Source organism: Centrocercus urophasianus, unplaced genomic scaffold (assembly GCF_019232065.1).
Source record: "Centrocercus urophasianus isolate 14NV4802_14NV808 unplaced genomic scaffold, USGS_Curo_1.0 seq_26, whole genome shotgun sequence".
In the NCBI taxonomy this organism is placed as follows: Eukaryota; Metazoa; Chordata; class Aves; order Galliformes; family Phasianidae; genus Centrocercus; species Centrocercus urophasianus.
In genome coordinates this window covers 9,284,513-9,305,667 of record NW_024884822.1, presented here as the reverse complement: position 1 = coordinate 9,305,667, position 21,155 = coordinate 9,284,513, and the positions used below count along the sequence as shown (strand labels likewise).

General features: G+C 40.0%; 1 protein-coding gene across 1 annotated transcript in view; it reads left to right on the top strand.

The window, feature by feature from the left end:
- The first annotated feature begins 3,361 nt into the window (after positions 1 to 3,361).
- ITK (IL2 inducible T cell kinase) overlaps positions 3,362 to 21,155 on the top strand; it is a 30,570-nt gene continuing 12,776 nt past the window's right edge. Inside the window, exons 1-6 of the mRNA XM_042826588.1 lie at positions 3,362 to 3,566; positions 15,711 to 15,815; positions 17,878 to 17,959; positions 19,151 to 19,279; positions 19,869 to 19,909; positions 20,575 to 20,726. Of these exons, the coding sequence (XP_042682522.1) occupies positions 3,396 to 3,566; positions 15,711 to 15,815; positions 17,878 to 17,959; positions 19,151 to 19,279; positions 19,869 to 19,909; positions 20,575 to 20,726 (680 nt within the window). The 5' untranslated portion in view covers positions 3,362 to 3,395. The remainder of the gene's footprint in view (positions 3,567 to 15,710; positions 15,816 to 17,877; positions 17,960 to 19,150; positions 19,280 to 19,868; positions 19,910 to 20,574; positions 20,727 to 21,155) is intronic.

Below are 21,155 nucleotides of genomic sequence, written 5' to 3'. Positions count from 1 at the left end.
ACATACATGTCAACCCAGCCTTAAAATCATTAAAGTACATTCTTATTTGGATTTTGGCTTGCTACACTTAAAGATATGCATGTTTACTACACATGGGTTTGGGGACTGAACTGAAAAAGGAATAGGAAGGTGTAGATCTGTGGCGAGAGTGGATACAAAAATACCCCAGCTCCTACATTCTTCCCCATATCAGTGAAGAGTTGGAAAGACCACCAAGATCACCCAATCCGACCATCAGCCCTTGCCTGTGACAACTCCAGATGATGTTGCTCAATGAGACATCAACTCTTTTCTTGAACATCTCCAGGGATGGTGACTCCTCCAGCTCCATGGGCAGCCTGTTCCAAAACCTCACCGCTTTCATAGGAGAAATTTCTCCCAATATCCAACTCGAATCCCCCCCTGGTTCAACTTAAGGCCATTAAATTTGCAAAACAAACAGCAGCTCTCAGTGAAATCAACTATAGTAGCATCCCAATCTGCTTATGTTTACTTGTTTCCTTCTCTTCAATTTACTGACCCATCCTCATCCTCATCTGGAATTCACCATGGCTAATCTCACCTGCTGAAACCTGCAAATTCTGACACAACTACCAGATCCTCTATCTCTCCAGGGCAAAGTTAATGATTTTTTTCTTACAGCAACCTGTTTCTTTCTTCCTATATGTTTGTATCAGATCCACAACTTCTCTTCCACAGCTCAGCCTGTCCAGTTGATCTGCATAGAGCCAAATCTCATCTGGGCCTCGATTCTCTCTCTGTCTGACCCGCAGCACTGTGTCAGTTTCCCATCAGACCAACACATCGCATCACACCATGTTCAGACCATATGAAACGCAATTGCCAAATCCTGCTATCTGAACATTTGATCAAATCACTCCCTCCTTCATACCCCTCTGTGATCTCATTTCTTATCTCATGAAGAAATCAAGTTGCTGCCACTGCATTTAAAGAATTACTCCCCCCACTACTTGCCAGCCCCGCCGAATCTCTTCTCCCTCCACATCCTCTTGCCCTCAGTACTGTTGCTCCACTGAGGCCACCTTGTTGGCTTCTCCACTTCTTTGCTGCCCTGGAGGCTTCACTTCTGCAGAGCTGCAGAATCACAGCCTTAACTTTCTATTTATATCCACTGTTTTGAAAATACATGTAAATCTCCAACTGCAAACCCCTGCAGCACAAGCTCTGAAGACTTTCCAGAAAGTTCTTGCTACACAGAAGTCAACAAGACTGGCAAGAATGAAGTCTTAGTGTGAGGGCACTTTACAGCCCATGTTCTTCTTTAACAGTTATGAGAACGGATCTCTAAGCATATTTCCAACAAGCAAATTCTTACAGATAAGGAAATGGATGCGCACACAAAAGTAACCCTATGCTTTAGAGGTGCAAGCATGTAAATGAGATCTGCATGGCTGCTGTTTATATAGAGTGCAATTTTAGAAAACTCACAGAAAGCTGATTTTTGATTTTTATTTTTAATATACATTTGCATTGTTTCCTAGAAGATTGGGAAGTTGGGCCCTGGTATTAATCCTACTCTACAAATAGTTATGAAATCCCCTTTGGCAGCAGTGACATTTTTTTGGGAGATCACAGACTTGTGTCATCTTTCTTGTTCAACCAAAAGACTTCCTTGTAACTCAGTCACTACCAGGAAACAAAACCGTTTCACTAGATTTGTATGAGATGTTTCAACTATGCTGTGACCTATGCTGAGACCACCAGGAGGTATATGTAGGTGTGAGCCATGCAATAGCTACTGTTCCTATCCATTTCTATTCCACAGTACAGCATGGCCAGGAGCAAGTCAGATCAGTGCATTAGATGCTATATTTAATTGTATTCTTATGGTAAATATCATTTCTCAACTAGCATTTTAAAAGATGAGGAACTTCTGAGGATCTCCGGAATATTCTGCCTGAAGAAAGGCTCAATATAACATAAAATAGCAAGGAAGCAGTAGCTTACCTGCTTGGTTTTGGGTTTGGCTGTTTCAGTTTGGTTTTTGAGAGGAATAACCAGAACATTATATTCAGAACTGCAGTTTCATGAGCTGCCCTATAAAATCTTAAATTAAACAGAGCCTGCAATTTGGATATTTATTCAGATTTTTTTTCCCCCAAACGTTAAATGGAGTATCATCTCTGAATTTTGCAGAGCTCTACAGATGCATCAAATTTAGGACGGTCTCTACTTATGCCCTAACACTACACCAATGTCAAAAGTCGCAGCAGTAAATGATTTAGACCAGAATAGTTTTCAAAAATACATAATTGATGAAAGTATTTGTCTTGTAGATTCTTCACATACCACCCAATCCTACTACTCCAATGCTCAGTGGAATCAACACTACAATTATGCATCATTGACAAAAATATATGTACAGAAGATATTAAATACGGAAGGGCAGAAGAAAATGAATTGCATTTCTTTTAAAACATATCAGTGCTGTCATACTGAATGCATCAGGTGCACATTACTTTTCCTTTAGTAATTCTATTATTTAGTTTGGTGTAGAGTGAGCTGAATGGTACCCTGAATTCTGAGGAAACCAGTTATACTGGCTTTGATGTTTGTGCTCGCTTCTCATTACAGTGATCTCAAAGCATCCACAGAGGAACATCATGCCTGTTCTTCCTGGGATACCCAGCCACCAGACAGAGCACTTGAAGCAGTCAGTAATCAGTGAATAGTAACCAATAATAATTAATTTTCTGTTATTTTAACATTTGCTTTCAATTTAAATGTCGAATGATTACAAATATTAAGCAATCCTTGTACAAGTAACTCCTGGTTATCATTTTTCTCTTAGCTTGTACGTTCAGTTGCTGCCTTTTGCCTTTGCTTGTGCAATACGAATGTTCACTTTACATAGAAAATTTACTTAAAACACTTTTTATGACATCCCTCAAACGCAACATAATGATTACATAGTCTGAATGGAAAGGCACTATTCTTTCAAAAAAGTATGGATGCACAACCTACTCCTAAAAGGACCAGAGAGTCATTCATTCTATATATCTATGCTCTGCATGTGCATTTATAACTGTATTTACTGAAAGAGACAAATGCTTCATCATGTCACACTCTTCTAATTCACCCCTGATCATTGATTCACATTTATTGAATGTCCCTCAAATGTTATTTTTTCCATAACATTTGCCCTAGAGTTCGCTTCAGCATGTGCTATTCGTTTTATGAGAGGATGTGGTTATGGTTGGGCAGAAAGGAAGCTTTGCTGTAGATGGAAAGATAAAGCTTAAAGCACCTACGCCGCCTTTTGAATACTTTTTTTTTTTTTTTTTTTTTTTTTCAGAAAAAAGCAAAACTCTCAACTGTCTTCCTCCTTGTGTCTCTTTCTGGGACGAGTGCTCAGCGCGTAGGGCAGGCACCTCATGTCCTGGGAGAGGACCATTCTTTGCCCAGACATGAATAACTGTGTGCTCCTGGAAGAGCAGCTGATCAAAAAATCCCAGCAGAAGAGAAGGACTTCACCCTCCAACTTTAAAGTGCGCTTCTTTGTCTTAACCAAATCTAAGCTGGCTTACTATGAACATCGCCATGGGGTATGTCAGCCATTTTTTCCTCTAATATTAGAGTAATGAAGGGAAGGATGAACTCTTTCTTATATTTGAGTAACATTTCTGGTTTCTGTTACAGCACCACTTGCTGAAAATTGTAGAGTGGTCACATGGGTTCTTCAGATCTTCTGGTCAGTGGGCATTTGGTGCAAATGGAAGAATAAGACTACAATGTGACTTCATAGAAAGTGTCTAATTCTGTTGCAGGAATTTAGCACAGGCTGTTAAAATCACTGCCTGTAACAGCTACAGCCTCAACCTTACATTTCAAAATAAATTCAGCTGCCGTGCTTAACAGGCCTAGGTTTGAGTTAACACCAAAAGGGATGTGATGACAAGATACATGCTCAGATTCGGCACTGTTTCCTCAGGCTTGCATTTCCCTTATTCACTAAAAAAGAAGAAAGTCAGAAGTCAATGCGTGCCCTATTATGCTAAGTGTTCTAGTGAAGTGAGAATTATTTCCCTGTTCTGTTTAACTGGATGTTTGCAGAGCCTCAGTATGGTTGTATATAATATTGCTTGTTATCCAACAGTCACATAACATGCTGTTAATCCATAAAGTTCAGGCACTGTTACTGTGCACAGACCATCAATGGGGATCTTGTTGCCTTGCTATCCAGTACTGGCACCTTCAGACCATCTCATATCACTTAGACAAAGAAAATTAACTTAAAACTGAACCCAACAAAAAGCGAAGTATAATGGATACCAGCTTCAAAAGTTAACTAACATTCTTATTTTCAAGTTATTTCTCTCAAGTGTGCGCAAGATACTTTTCTTCCTTTTATTTTATGAGACTCTACTTGACTGCTACTCAAACTGTCTTTCAGTTGGCATTAAGATTTTAAATTCTATTATAACTGTTCTATTCTAGCCTAGTTAAAATTTTCGAAAGCATTTCAAAAGTAATTCTGCTGTAGGCACCTTGAGGAGTTTTCACCCCTAGTTTTCACTGGTGCTTGGTGAATCTTGAAGGATTTGAGGAGTACTCAACACATATTTTGATTAGATTCTTTTGCAAACTCACACTAGCTGAGTGTTTGCATCTTTAGAGACTTAGATCAGTTGGAAAATCTGATTCAGAAACTTTCAGCTGGGCATAGATTTCATATGCTACATGATTACCTTTGGAAATTTTGTCCCCAGGCCTTCCTAAAGGTCAGTTAGGCAACTCGAGAACATCTTAAAATGCTGATAAAATAAACATATAGAAGGTTTTAAAAGGCATTCTGTTACACGACAAATGCAAAATCTGATTGCGCACCAAGCGACAGCTGACCTACCTTTGTGTATATGTGTGTGCCGACATACAGGCTGGGAGAAAACAGTTTTAAGAGAGGGGAGACTTAGGTTAGATATTAGGAAGAAAATCTTTCTTCACAGAGTAGAGAGGCCCTGATGCTGCTGCCCAAAGAAGCTGTGGGTTCCCCATTCCTCGTGCTGTTCAAGGCCAGGTTGAATGGGGCACTGGTGTGAGGCGTCCCTGCCCAAGGGAGGGGGGTTAGAACTGGATGGTCTTTACCTAAAGACATAAACCATTCTGTGGTACTATGATTCTGTGAATGACCATATGCATATATGTAATTACAGAGATTATTTTCCACAAAGCACTAACTTTTTGCTGAAAAAAATCGTTAAAAATCAGGTCACTACACAAATAGAAGGACTTTGTATTGAATGTGTAGAAAAGACTTTGTCCTGTGACATACTCCCACAAGAAAGTCTCAGCCTTTTCAGCCAAAAATTAGATCATCCTGGTCAGGCTTCCATGTTGGGAGGTCATGGTTGTTCTGGAGGCAAACTTAGGGCAGACTCTCCCAGCATCCTCTTGTCCCATGCTAAGAACAGAGTGAAAGCCCCAGAGAGGATTCCACAGCCCATGAGAGGACAATTACAGTACCTGCCTGACACATGAATAATGTCCATTCTGATGAGCCAACCAGGACCAAGGAGCATGCAAGAAAATCAATGGTCTGCAGTGCTAAATCTCCAGCACAGGTTTAGGTCTGCTCCACATAGACTCTCCAGTAATTGGTGGGAATAAGACAGACTTTGGATTATTGGAAACTGGCAGTTTGCTTGAGGTCCCTTTGCCCTGGCTATACAGAAGGCAAAACTTTATGGGTGCCAGCTTGTCTCTGCCTACTTGCCATAGAGATGGAGAGTATCCTCAGGCATGTGTGCTGCAACGGATAGATGGAACCAGCTTCTGCCTGGGCTTTTAAAGTACTTTTTTTTTCCAGGGAAATCTCTGTGGATGTTTGCTGCCAGAGATTTCAAAGAGTTTCTTTAAGAACCCCTTACTGTACTCAAGAGTTCAGTACTATACTGTATCCCCTACTCTGTCAGTGACCGCAGCCTATACATAAATTCAGGTAAAACAATTAGCGAGTTACTAAACAATTTAAGAAATCCCAGTGGTTTCAATGATGTGACTTAAAGTAAGGCATATCCTGACACGTTAAGTACAGTTACACGTTTTGTCTGTATTTAAGGGGTTTAACAACCTGTCCCTTTCTCTGGATTCAGACATCGTGAATATAAAAGGATGCATAGCTTACTGTAGCAGTCCAAAGCAAAGAAATAACCAGGTCAGGTTAAGAGGTACAGAGACTATTTAGGAAATGATATCAAAAGCTGCCAAGACATCCAACATAATAAAGGCAAAATTTTGCAATAGCTGTAATGGCATTTTCTGTCACAGCAGCACACAGCTAAACAGAAGGCACTGTTTTCCTCAGAGCCACGCATACAGTCGCTGTTAATGTTAATGAAAGATATTTACATGTCTCATTAGGAGAATGAGCCCCCAATAACTGACAACAATAAGAAGCTGTGTTTTCTGGAATTCGTTATCCAGAGCACAATGCAAGGCTGTCTTAACATAAAGCTAAGCCCTGATAACAGGCACATGCATTCAGCCCCCGTCTGCTAAAATACATCAGAAGTGCCTTTATTGCAACATGCAAATCAATTACATGGGCAAAAATTTTTCATTTCTGGGGACTGCTTTTATAGTTACTGAGCATGCAAGTGAATGAGCACACAGAGATATGATTTTAACTATTTCAGTGGGTTTGATCCTCACCAGAGTAACCTATAGCACACACATTTATGTGATACTCTCAGGATCCCAAAGACACAGCACATGGATCAGAGCTGCTCCTCTTGGGTTTGCCTGGTAATGTGGAGAGTGTTGGAGCCTTAATGTACCAACAATGCAAAATATATCCCTGTGCCACAGTTTTCCCTCTTTGAAATCTTCTTAGTGCCCTGTCCTCTGCAGATATTGAGAAATATTTCAGAGCTGGCAAAGTTGCTTCCAACACCTGGGAAGTTCAGGCATGTGGTTAATTTTAAGGACTGAGTTCCCTCTGCCTATATATCAGTACTGTTCTTCCAACACTGGTCAGATGCTCAAGCGGTCACGTAGCACACGTCAGCCTTGTCCTGGGCTCCGTCATTCAAATCTTTGATATTCAGACATAAAGATGACACCTTCAGTGTTTCCAGGAAGTTCCTTTCTGTCTATCATTCCAGGAGAACAAATGAATAAACCTGTCTGAAAAACCTTTTATCGGGATCTAAAAATGCTTTATCGGCTTCTGTTGCATTATCTACGCTTTGTGTTACTTGCAAGAGTCCAGCTACTCACAGTAACACAACATCATTTCTCACCCTGGAATTCCATTTTACCTTGATTACACAGATCCTGACCTACCCATCTTCCCCTGGAAAGGCTTGTTTTCCTCACTGAGACTAATGTAAACACAGTAGGAGTTTGCTTCTGAAGATCTTGGTTTTGGTGTTCCTTCTTGTTAATTCCAATGGCTGTCCATACCATTTGTTACCGTTCAATATAAGACATTGCTTTGCATATTCTAGATACTTCAGATAAAATTATAATCCTCAAATTTAGTGAATTTAAAGATGTTTTTGAAGATAACTTCCCATAAATATACATATCAGTGCATAGATGATTCTTCATAACTTATTGTGTATTTATTAACAAACCCTATTTGCTTGCCAGCATTTGCAATGCCAGCTGCCTTCCAATGTGTATCTCAAACTAATTTATTAATAATACCACTCACAAAGTAATCAGGCATGGCATCTACCTACATCACAACTGCTTTAATTATTATTTTACATTAAAAAAAAAACAAAAACAAACAAACCAATATAACCTTAAATAAGATGGAGACAAGGTGCAAACCTGTGTAATAATTTGAAATCCTTTAGCATCTCTGTGAATATATCATGGATTTTTAAATAATCCTAATTGCATTACAGGAGTTAAGGAATGATTAAGTTAATATTGATTGCCACAATAATCCTAATTTCTACTGTAAGAATCACAATCACTGGAAAACTGGCTGGGGGGCCCATCCTAATTTAGTATCAGTCTTTGTGCTCAGGGTAAGGTAGATGCCAACATTAGATCAATATTCAGGACTGTATAGTCAACACTAAAACAAGTCAGCAGTGGCTTTGGCTAGCCACTGCTTGAAACATAGAGGTAAAGTTTTCACAGCTTTGGTCTGGCACTTGTTCCAGAATGTTTTACCAATCATCATTTTTAGATATTTACAAAATTTCTGTCTATCAGAGCTGTCTGTCACACTTTCTTCTGCAGTGTGATTCTGGGTGGGAATACTGTGCTTCTGCTTTAAGCAAAATGCAATTTGTTCTAGGTCTGCTCTCTACATCCTTACTAAGCCCACAAAACTGTGTTAGAATCTCATAAGGAAAAAACCTACTTTTTTATTAACTCGTTTTGTCTTCCCGAGTTTTGATTATAAGTATTTTCTACTACCATTGTCTTTGCACACTCTGTTCTGCTCCTAATAGGTCTTTCCTTAGGTATTTATTACTCTTCAATATTCCAAGATTTTCTTTCCAAATTAATTCTGAGCAATGTTCCCTGGAAAATGTCATGTACTCCCAGCTTCCATAAATCATGAAGCTCTAATCATTCTTTCAATAGAGATGCTGAAAAAAAAAAAAAAAAAGTCCAACATTTGTTCTCTCTCTTTTTTCATCTTTAAAAAGGAATTCTGAATATGAATATGCTACAATGAGATTTTTAAATCTTTTATTAGACTTTTACTGTTGCCATTTTTGTTTCCAGTGCCTGCCTTTTCTTTGTATCATAATCAGCACTGTAAGAATGTTGTTGCAATGCCTTCCTATTGCTTTATGCTCTTTTACCCTTTCTGACCAAATTTCACCCTTTGAGAATTATACATTTTTTAATGAAAAGGTGATGACATTTAATAGATCTAATTTAGCTTCCTCCTATCATTGAACCCTTCATTCACTGCTATCCACTCCTCCCACCTTTGCAAGTCAAGATTAGTTTTGGTAAAATTCATGTAATATTTAGTAATTGATCCATATGCTTTTCTATAAGATAAAAGACTCATTTTTGTTATACTAAGAAGCTGGTTCAAAAACCAAGAATCTTTTCTTTTCTGTTTCCTTAACAATGATATTGATTTTGTTCTCAAACCGCTTGTGCCAATAGTAGGGACACACGCCTTGATAATCATCTCAGACAGGACAGCAATACGACTGCTGGAAGTGGCTTTGGCTGGTACTGAAATACAAATTTAATGAAAACACTGGGGCCTTGCAAATGGGGGCCCAAAGAAAAACGACCTAACGCCCAAGTGTGCTTTTCCATCCAACCTTTGTATTTGAACCTTAAATTCACTTAGCCCATGAAAATGAGCACTTGTAGAAGGACAACAGTTTTAATCTCCCTCTGCGTCTCTTCCAGGTTTAGGGTCACATAATTCTGAAAGCCAGGCACCTTAGGAAGCCTGGACTACAGCACAGCACAACAGCCTGCTCCTAACTAGCTGCAGGCCAGGTCTTCTGAGCTCTACTGACTTTTCTGCCTGTTTCAAGAGGTTTTAAGATTTCTGTGGTTTAAAATGATTTTGTTGCAAATATAAATACCACATTTAGCCTATAGGACTTAAAAAGAATGGGAGGAGTAATTTTTCTGTAGCAGTTATTCTGAGGGAAACTGAGAATTTATCCAAGCAAAGTGAAAACAAACTGCGATTGTTTGCATGAAGCAGACTTCAACTGTAAACTGTTCTATTACCTCTGTAAACAGTATTTGATACTGAAATTAGTTTCTGGGAGTGACAATGAGTGATGAGTGAGCTGATAGCATGCAAACAATGTGTACTAACAGCACACAGCACAACCATTAAGCAGCACCATGTCGTCTCACTAGCAGATGAAATATTTACTTACTGACATAGGAGCCAGCTGTGATTCAGCGTCCTCAGCAAGGTCTATGCCCAAGCCCTGCACTGTAGGTGAGGCTGCAAACAAGGAGATCTTTGCAGGTTCCTGGAAGAGCAGCAAAGCAGGAAGAAGTTCCTGACTGCAGCTGCTAAAGTTACATGCAAGAGCAATCAGAGAATACAGACAAGCAAAGCAGGCGCAGCCCTCCTAGTCACACTGCTTAAATCCATGGACGCATCTTAAGCACCAGATGCAGTTAATTTTGTTGTTAACACAATTTGATGCACTCTGGGGCAGGTTGAGCCCAACACTAGAAGACCTCTCTATCTTTAGATGTAAAAACAGCTGTGAAACAATATATATATATATACACATATATATACACATACACACATACATACACTTTTTAATTAAAGTAGCAGGACAGAATAGTTGTGTCCTGCTTGTAGATACAGATATATGCGTTAAGCAGTTACATTTAGGAACTGAAATACTAAATATAACAGAGTATCTTGTGTTATTACAGCACAACACAACAGTCAGAGATCTACAGAGAACCCCAGTACTAACAATTGCTTTTCCTTTAGAGTACTTTGTATTGGCAGGCAATGCAAAATCCCTTACAACTTTCTTTTAACATTCAAATTGCCCAAGTTAGTTTTCAAAATTCACTTGAAAATTGTTTAACTTCCAATAAAACTTCAGTCCATTGGTGTTCCTTCTAAGAATGAGAACTCAAAATACTGAACAATGTCAGAGTTCAGCAAGATTTCTGTAAATCCAGCAATCAACAGTTCTTTATATCCTAGATGTTAATGATAAAAAGAACACATGCCCCAATGTATAGATAAGGGATCTGATAAGATAAGGGACAGAAATTAATTGTATCAGCACAGGTTGCAAGGAGGTTCAAGTTCAAGCACAAATCTTTTGGTCAGTGGAAAAATACTCTATAAGAGAATTGCTGTTAAGAATCCATCTAATTTCATGATGTTCCTCGTTACTATTTTCTATGTTCTTCTCCATTGCTCTTAGAGCCAACACGTGCCTATGAGAGAACTATAAGTTACTGAGTAAACTGGATACTTTGCAACAGCATAGGCACAACCAAAATCTGATCATCTTAGCAAATCAAGAAATTATACTGTAGAAGCTCAAGAAGGCCTGAAGAGAATCAGAGCTGGAAAATAGTGATTTGTCACTAATTAAAAAAGGAGATGTTCACCAGCCTTCAACAAATTGAGTTCTCCATTGCTAGGAGATAGATTGTTCACAATGATTCTGCTTCACTTTGATGTAAATCTGCCTGCAAATAGGCAGGCAGGTTCAGTGAAGTGGTCTGTACATTGACCCACTTATTTCCTACCAGTGGTTGAACGGTAATGTTGCATCTTGCCCTGAAAATCATGTACTCATATCCTCCATAAAATGTGTGGCTATGGTGAATATTTGTTACAGTTAAGAATAGAGAAAACAGAGCAAGCCAGGCATACATATGCTTCTGTATTATTTCTAGAGCTTAATTTAAGCTCATGAGAATGTAAAAGTGTGATCTTCAATCACAACAGACCCATGAACCAAGTGGCCTGTCTCCAAGACTGGTCAGTATCAACTGGTCTGGGTAAAACTATAAAAGTAGCCTCAAATGTTTTACTGGAAGCTAAGAAAGCATATCTGGAATGATCTGACCATGCAAAGTCAGATATTATTTTGCCTTTTTGAGCCAGTCATGTGAGAGAAAGACTCTTCAACTTTAAATATTTCTTTTCAATCATTTTGAAATTTAAAAAAAAAGAAAAAGTGCAACACATTGTCAGCCAAAGAAGAGCAACACAGATGCCAGCTGAGCACTTGTATTTCCAACTTTTGGAAGGTTAAGTGGTTTTCATGACAAAGCTCTACAGAAAAGGTACACATGGAGTTCTACCTTCATTCAAGCACTGACCCAGGGCAGCTGCATTGCCTCTGCTCCCAGAAAACAGCTTGTGCCCTTTCAACCCATTTTGACCTATCCATCTTCTGAGGTTTTAATCTTGCCTATGTTTGGAGGACTGTATGTGCCATTAAAAACAATAATAATAATATAAATATTGTTTTGTTTCACCACTACGTTTTCACAGAGTAAGAAATTCTTCTTACTCCTACCTCTATCCAGTCTATTCACTGGGAAGAGAGATGGGGAGCTGGTGATAAGGCACAAGAAGACTGGGGCAAGGCAAAGACCCCTCATCTACTTCATCACCAAGATGGTTAATCAAGAATGTTTCCTTCTATTCAAGCTGACAAATGAAAGCAGGGAATGTAAATCAGCCCAGAGCCTTGCAAAGCTGGCACTGCAGAGAAGGCCATTAAATGCTTTTACTGATGGAAATGTTTCTGCGGTTTTGCTTGCGGAGGACTGGAAGTTCCTACCTCTCTCCACTGCAGCTATAAGCTTCCTTCCCCTTTCCACCTACTGAGGGAAAGTGTCCAACTGCAGCTGGGCCTTCAGTGGGGAGCAGTGGGTGAGCACAGAGCCATGGGCTGAGCCTGTGGTAGAGGAGGGTCTCATGTACATAGGGGCTCAGAGGTGCTGCAGGGAAACCTGCTCCTTTCAGAGGTTCCTGGCCAGGCAGGGGGACCAGCAGGTATAGCTGAGGTAGGGATGTGGCAGGCAATGGGGATGAAGTAGAGAGAAAGGGGAAAGCAAACACTAGAGCTGTGGGAAGTGAGCACTGATCAAGAGTTTGGGGCCAAATGAACCCTAATTGCTTTTTTTCCTTACACCCCAAAAATAAAAGAGGCAAGTTCATATACAACTTTTGAGCTCTGTCAGCTTTGTGAAACGCAGCACACTGTCTTTCTGCCTGCTCAAGGTTCTGCCTTCTCTCTCTTGAGCTGTGGAGGTGAAGCTTTGCCCACCCCATCTCTTCCTGCCATTTGGCTTCCCTCCCTTCCCTCTGCTCTTGCACTGTTGACAGTTTTTACTGCCAATTCCCTTTGATAAATAAGGTGGCATTTAGCAAAAGCTTTAAGCATCCACCAAGATTTGTGATTCTTTGGTTCAGCACATCTGATGAATCAGGACCATGAATAGCAACAGCAAAGCGTTAACCAGAAAGCAGCACATTCCCCTGACTGTACAGCCCCATATCTCACAAAATCTGAGACGTTTGTGAAGCAATGACTACAGAACCGCAGTCAGGAAGCACAGTCGTGCGCAGCGCTGGGTTCACTGCTGACTCGTTGCCCTCCCGTGGCCCTGCTTCTTCCCATGTTTGTCTGACAAAGGGCTGGCTGGACCCAGCAGGACGTGAGCTGATGGGAAAGGATTAGTGGGCCACTGGTTGAGTTGCATGTGCTGGATGAGTTGCAGTGCTGGGGGCTGTGTAGGCTGAGCACATGGTAAAAAGCAAGGTGGCTCTTCCACTAAACGAGCACTGTAAGAGTCCTCTTCTGTGCTGTAGGGTAGGACTGTGCAGGTAGAAATTACTACAGAATAGTTCTAGTACGGAAATTCCCACCTACTTCTTCCAAAGTTAGTACTACCAGTACCTAAGGAAATAGAAACCATTGCAATCATTTCTAAAACTGCTGGAGCTGTGAGGCAAGAGGAGGTGAAACACCAGAGTTGAACACCATAATGCACTGAGTTTGTGATGCACTCATCTCCATTCAGTGCTGTTAGCTTCCCCTTCCCGTATTGCAAATAATGGCTTGAAAGCAATAAAGCAGGACATACTGATCTGCACACACTGTGCTTTTCCTCTTGGGACAGCAGTGTGCCTTGGTTATCCTTCCACACACATTACTCAGCAAGACAACTGATGGTTTTTCTGACCAACCAACTAAAACATCTATTTAATTATACTCTGGGCAGACTGAAAACTACAAACAGAGATCTCTCAGTATGTTTAGTCTGGCCCTCTTAGAAACGAGTCTCTGAGGTTTTGGAGACCATTTTTAAGAGGTCTTTTCTCTCTCCTCCCTTCCAAATGGTTCAGTTGCTTTTGTTAGATTAAAGCAGTCAGGCATCACAAAACTAGGGGTATGGTTAGTTCCTGGGCTCGCTGCTGGGTAATTCCTGGCTTTGTGAATGGTAATTTCTATAGTTTGTGCTGCTTCAGGACTATAATTGCTTTCTGTCAGCAAAGTCCCATCTGTGGAGGATCTGCTAGGCAATACAGCAACTGTGGCACACAGCCTGATGTGCTTTAACTTGAGGTGATGGGGGCTTTTTGCTGAAATTACACAACTAGAAAGAGCTCAGGAGGTGGAGTTGCAGGACAACTGCATCAAGCTCTTCAAGAAGGCTGGGCCCTGTCTTTCACTGGAGAATAGAAATGTGTCAACAAAATCTCTACAGCGAAAGAGTAGAGACTGTGACTGCAACAGGCACCATCAACTCCGAAAGCCTCATGTGTGGTTAAACCCTGGGTCTTCACAATAATCAGCTAAAAGAGAGCTCAGCATTAACAAAATTGAAGGGTTCTGTAAGAAACAAATGGCTTTGTTTCTCGTGGCAGAGTGGAAGTCCCAGGGGTAGAACAAATGATAGAGGAGGTTGTGGAGAAGAGGTAGAGGAAGCCAAATCTGGAAGAAAGAACTGAACAGACAAGAATGAAAGAAAATGCAGTGCAGGGAGGCTTTTTAAGATTTGGCAGTGCTCTTGCTAGTCAATTGATTTTTAAATTTAGAGCTGTCTTACAGCCTTGAGTTTATTGATTAAAAAAATCCCATTCCACCCCACAGATCTATATAGGCAAATGACAAATACAAGAGACAGACTTGGCAGCAAACCCAGAGATACATACAAGAGATATATACACCAACAAAGTCCGGCAGGAACAATGTGAGACCACGCTGTAATAACTTCCCTCTCTTTCCTCAGGTCCAGGTATATAAGGGCAAAGTATGAAGCTCTTGCAAAAACAATCTTTGCAATGTTCTTTGGGTGGCAAATCTGAGGTGGGAGAATGTTAATGTTTCATCCCTACTGAAAATGAAACAAAATAGGAAACTGGTTTGTCTCCGAAGAGCAAACACACTTGTAGCGAATCCCTCAGAAGCGTGCACAGATAGCAAGCATCTGATAGCTTCTGCTGGCATATTCCTTGTCCATCTCTCTTGCTGGAGCTGATTGTTACTATCTGGGAGCTACAGGCAGTGCTTCAGTGGGAAATAAGGCATGCCGAGAGCAGCTGGGATACGGGGTGTCCATTCTGCTCTTACCCTCCCCTGACTGGCTATTCTGTTATCTGGCTATCTGGCATCTAATGAGTAATCACACAGCAGAAGCTGACAGACAAGTAGTCTTGTAGGCAAGTTTTTCAGTGTATTATTTATTTTAAAATTTCCTGATATTTTCCTTAAGCTAAAAACCTAGAAAGACCAAAAACAGAGACGTGGTTTTTTTCTTAGCAAATGCAGGCAGTAAAAATATTATATTTTAGATAATGCTCCGTTTTGAAAATCAAAGTACCCCAAAGTTTTCTTTTAATAAAGTATATTGTTTTACAGATTTTCTCTATGAAATAAGAGTGTTAACAAATCACAAGTTTCATGAAAGTAGTTCTTTTTTTGGTTAAAAAGAGATCTAATTTTGTTGGAAGGAAGAAATAAAACCTGAATTTCAACCCAAAGTTCTGACTGGTTCTCTAAGAATCCATTTGCTGAGCTGAAATATATCTGTGTGCAGATGTTTATGTGCCACGTACATAGAGGTGACATATTTGAGAATAATTCCTTGTACTTATACCTACTATATCATCTGGTTCATCTCTATCAAACTCAGAAATCTCCTGTGGACATCTCAGTCTTGTCTCATTATGTACATAATCCACAATCACTGACCTTAACCAAGTGCTTCTATCTGTCTTTTAGAAAAAAAGGACTTTGAAGGGTTCTGTGGAACTTTCCAGGATTAAATGTGTAGAAATTGTGAAAAGTGACATCATCATCCCCTGTCAATATAAATATCCTTTCCAGGTGAGTCTGTCTGTTGGATATACTGATAAATGATAGAACTTCTTTCTGTCTTTCACTAAAATGCTCCTGTACATTGCAATCCTTAATGAAGTCAACACTGAGATGAATGTTATCAAACGAAGAAAAAGCAGAGAGGTTTGAAGAGAACTAAGGACTCAAAGACTCAGTAATCAGAATTTTATCTCACTGGTGACACTATTTTTCATATTAATTACGGTGTATGAATTTCCACGAATACAGGACAATTTGTTCACAGATGACTTGAAACAATCCGAGTGTTACAGCCTTGTCTATGGGTCTTTAGGAGCACCAAAAGGTGCTGTTTTATGCTGCAAACAGCTGTTGATGAGCAGCCTGACAGCACAGCTCGTAGCCAGGGCTGGTTGGGATCTGCCTAACTAGGGAAAGCTTGAGGGGGGAACCTCAACTGCTCTTTCCTCGCTTCCCAAATTATAATGCAGCTTTCCTGGGTAAGCATGGATGGGAGAAGGAACAAATGTTCAGATCTGCTAGTTCTGGGTCTGAATTTCCATCTACATCTCCACATCTCCAGTTCTACAGGAAGAACAAAATAAATTGAGGGTAGTGCCAGTACTGGTGAGGTGGTGGCAGAGGCTTTGTTGTGTTGGACAGTGTTCTGCCAAGGTCAGGGGAATTCTGCTTGTGTTCCATCTGAATTTTATTCCAGAGTCAACTCTGCAATGTTTTGTTAAACGATATTGTCCATTTTGTCTGAAGCATCTCAATGCACCTGGCTGTAAACCTCCAGAGGAAGCACCAACGTCCCTTCATTGTCTCAGTGTGGCTCCTCTGGCAGGTCAGCCCCTTGCAGAGTAGCTGAAGGGAGGATTTTGTGCAGTTGTGCATGCTCATGGCTATGTTTTCTGGAGATCTGCTTGCTATGCATTTCAAAATCCATCTTAAATTGTCAAAACATTCTACAAACACAACTGTAATATCAAGAAGAGTGTCTTTAAATGAGTGGGAATTATTCCCCCCTTGTTTTTATCTTTTCTTTAAACAGAGGTTATAATTTATCTCTCTGTAGACTGCAAAGCAACTGAGTCACATAGCTGTCTGCTTGTGCCTGCAGGGGCATCAGGCCAGGAGATAGCAAATGCTTCCCGTCATTTAAACAATTATTACTGTTGCCTCATCTACACTGCTTTAAGCTTTGAAAAAAACAGATACTGTCTTCTAGAAATCTCTGTTCAAAGACACTGGTTGAAGTTTTTTCAAAGTGTTTGTGCATCAAAGAGTCCAGGTCTCATTTGGATTTAAATTCTTGAGATAAATATTGGAAAAGAAACTTAGGTTGTGTGTTACATCACATTTTAGTCCCAAATATAGTCATCTGATTAAGATTCTGAGTCATTTTTGTTCCTGTGATGATTTCACTCTCTAGTCTGAAACTTCACGAATGTTCTGTATTTCTCTTCCATCATTTTGTTCATCACTAAGGACAAGTTTATGAAACCAGCATCCTGACTGCTTGTTGCTCATCTGCTCTAGTTTCTTATTTCCCCACCATAATCCTAGTGAAAGATAGCAAATACTTTAGAGTGATAGTAGTATAGCGAATCCCCAGGGCATTGCTTGGGATTTATACTGACTAGAAAAGCTAATTTGGCTCTTAGATGTTAAGTGGAGATGTCTTAAAAGAAACTGCTGAGAAACAGATGTCATTTCCCCGGAGGTGCTTCAGAAGAATAGGCTACAGCTGCATGTAGTGGGCTGGCTTCTGTGCACAACAAAGTTGCAACATCTCCATTGGTTTTACTGGCATTTCTTATCAACAAAAAATTGATTAAAAAATAAAAATAAAAAATTACCCATCTAGAATTCTTTCTTGATCAAGTTTTGTACTCAATCTTAGGTAAGTAAAAGGCACTGAGGTTATGGGATGCCTCTGAACAGGCCCTATGTACTCCATGTGTTCACTGCATTGTTTTGTATGGATTTACGTAGTTGACATGGGGGTTGCTGCTTGTTTCTTTCCAAGGTTCCACCATGCCCATGATTGTTTCTAATGGCTGGCTCCCATCTTTATTCCCCTTTCCAGATTGTCCATGATAACTACATCCTCTACGTGTTCGCACCCAACCGTGAGAGCCGGCAGAGATGGGTCTTTACACTGAAGGAAGGTAACAGAACCCCTAGGCCCACTTAATTGTTGAAGTTCGTTATTCCTGGTCATTTTTCTCAAAAGCTAAAATGCCAAGAAAACATGCAAGAGGAGTTGATTTCTTACATCTAAACATGCAAAGTGGTCATTGGGAATGCAGCTATGGAAACAAATACATTTGCAAATGTTGTGGGTGTGTTTTCAAAAGCTTTGAAAAACTTGGACATGTAATCCAAGTTACAATATTTTCTGGGTAGATTTCTCAACGCTGATTAATAGCTACTTTGTTTAGATGACAACCTTCTTAGAGAATCATGATTATTAAGAAACATTTTTGTGGGTAGCTTTCATTTCCTGTTCACCTCTTGAATTGTTCTCTGGTTCATTACAATGATTCTGAAGTGAAGGTACAATAACTAACCGCTGCGTGCAGAAGGAAGAGATTCTTTAGTTACATGAAAATTGCACCCTGATTCCCTCATAGCTTTCTCCTGCTTTGTAACGTGAGCTGCTGTTTAGTTCATTTTGAAAACTTTAAGCCTGTTTGAGTTATTATGAAGTTCATGCACTTGGTCTTACAATCAGTTATTCCCCTTCTAGGCTGTACCTGTTCTGAGTTCCTTGTTCACCATCTCCTCTAGTTCAGCATGTTGAGACAATCTGAGTGGTCAACAACAATTTTATTTGAATTGATCAAATAGAAACAGGCCAGGATAGTTTTGTCTGTTTGTTTTGTGTTTTTTTTTTTTCTTTGTCTTTTTAAGAAAATTATTAGGGCAAATAGTTTCAAACCAAAGGACATTTAACTGCTCGTACAGAGATTCACAGCTCACATCTACACATACAAACATATTTAGAGCTGGTGAATCCCAACTGGTACAGCTCCTTCTGAACACCGAGCAGAGTCGGTGTCCTATGTACATACATACTGCAGAGATGCAGTTCACTATGAGAATCATCAGTACCTGGTGTACCAGGTTTTCTTTCTGTTTTTGAAACCTTCTTTCTGTGGTTTTGGTGTTTAACAGTTTGAAGAGAGAAAAGGATCAGGCTGATAATATTCACATAGAATAATGGTTTGAGAAAAAATAAGAAGATTCTTTAGTGCAGATTATTTCTGTTCAGTTCCATGTTTCATTTTGCAGAGATTATGTCAATAAAAACAAATCCACTTTTTCCTCCTTTTTTCTCTTCCTGTAACACTTTCCAGAAACCAGGAGCAACAACAGTTTGGTCTCAAAGTATCATCCAGATTTCTGGATAGATGGCAAGTGGAGATGCTGTGCTCAGACAGAGAAGATGGCAGTTGGCTGTATAGAGTATGACCCCACCAAAACTGGTATGAGATTTCTTTAAGAGCCTCTTGACCCTGAAAATATTTATTCCTAGAAAAAGCAAAAGATTAAATCTGTCTTGTGCAGAACATGAAAGTATACCCTGTTACATTTTGATCAAGAGACATGCTGCTGTCTTCTTTGAACATTCCTTGTTTTGGCTTATTTTTCACTACACGTTACTCTTTGTTTTGAATTAATATTTTCCTGTGTAGAATGCTTTGTTCTGTCTGAGGAGTGAAACTGAAACCCAAGAACTTGATCAGCTGTGGTCCTTCAACAAGCCTTAACAACAACTTTTTAAGATATCTGCACTCCTTCCCACGTGTCCTATTTTGTCCTTCCCACATTTCCTCTGTAGTATCAATGGCGATGTAAGTGCTGGCAGATAGGGAAGTCAATCGTTTTACACTCAAGACTTTTTTTCCCCTTGCATTTCTGTGATTCCTTATGCAGTCTGCACATCAGTTTCAAACCCGTGCTAGCAGGTGCAGCTGTTGGCACATCTTACTCTAAACGACCAAAGCTAGCTATTCTATTTCTGTAGGGTTTGTCTATTTCTGATTCAAATTAGCTTTCTTGATTTCATTTCAGCCTCAAAGAAGCCTCTTCCTCCAACTCCTGAAGATAACTGGGTGAGTGCAGCAAAGCATGCAACACTGTCCTTAGTGTCCTGTATGTTTAACTAGCAGAGGTGGAAATAAGTTCAGTAATGTTCGTCATGGAGCAGTGACCTAGAATATCAACTATGATAATATTCCCTGGGCTTTTCTCTTCCCTTTTCTTTTTTTTTCTTTCCCCATAAGTTATAAATAATCAGCAGTAATCCACTGCCCTAGATTAAGTCCTTCAAAGATGGCTGTGTTACAAGTAGCTTTCCAGTGGTGAGGAAAGCTTCAAAGGTGGTGGGTTTTTTTTTTTTCATTCTGTAGAAAGGGAAACTGGGAAAGGGGGTGGATATGAGAAAAGCTTTTATATCTGCAAAAGCTGCTGTGAAGAGAAGCAGAATGAGCAGTTTTCCAAACCCACTTGTGGATGGAAAAAGTCATAATAAGAAGTGAGGAGCTGTGGGGTTGTTAGGTCCATCTAAGAAGAGCAAGGAGATTTTATCACTGGTATCTTTTAATGGGAGTTTAGGAAACATCTGTGAAAATCAGATCAGACAGGGTTAATTCTGCCTTAAGCCTAAAAGAACTGAGTACAGAGCACACCAGTGTTGTCAGGGGAATATCATTTCAGAGAGCATGCCATTGACATTTATGAACATGAATGTGATGAGCCTTTTTCCTAATTGGTGCAGAAATCACTGCTAAACACAAAGGAAACCTTAGTCGTGGCCATATACGACTACGAAGCCCAGAACCCGCAGGAGCTGACATTACGGTACAATGAGGAATATCATGTGATTGACAGCTCTGAGGAACATTGGTGGCTGATTCAAGATAAGAACGGGTAAATCTCTTTTCAACATCAAATTTACAACTCCTTTCTAAGTCCAGTCTGCTCATCCACTAGCATTTATCTGGCCTCTAGTACCACTTTTGCGAAGTATCTTCTGATACATAGAAGAAACAGAGATGGAAGGATCCTTCCCTTGGAGCTGCTTATATCCAGGCAGCTGAAGAAAAAGGACCCAAAGTTGATTTTTTAAACAGCAATCCTTAGCTCAGACTGATACTTGCTGTCAAACTTATGGGGAAAAACTTATGGAAACTAGAATGCACTCTGCGGGGATAACTAACACCAAAAAAAATCAAACTATAGGATCCTTAATATGAACAGTGATGGAGGCTGTGCATTATTTCTCCTCAGTTCTCCTTGTTTATCTGGGCTGGGGAGGATATAGTTGTTTTCAACACCCAGGAACCCTACAAAAGACAT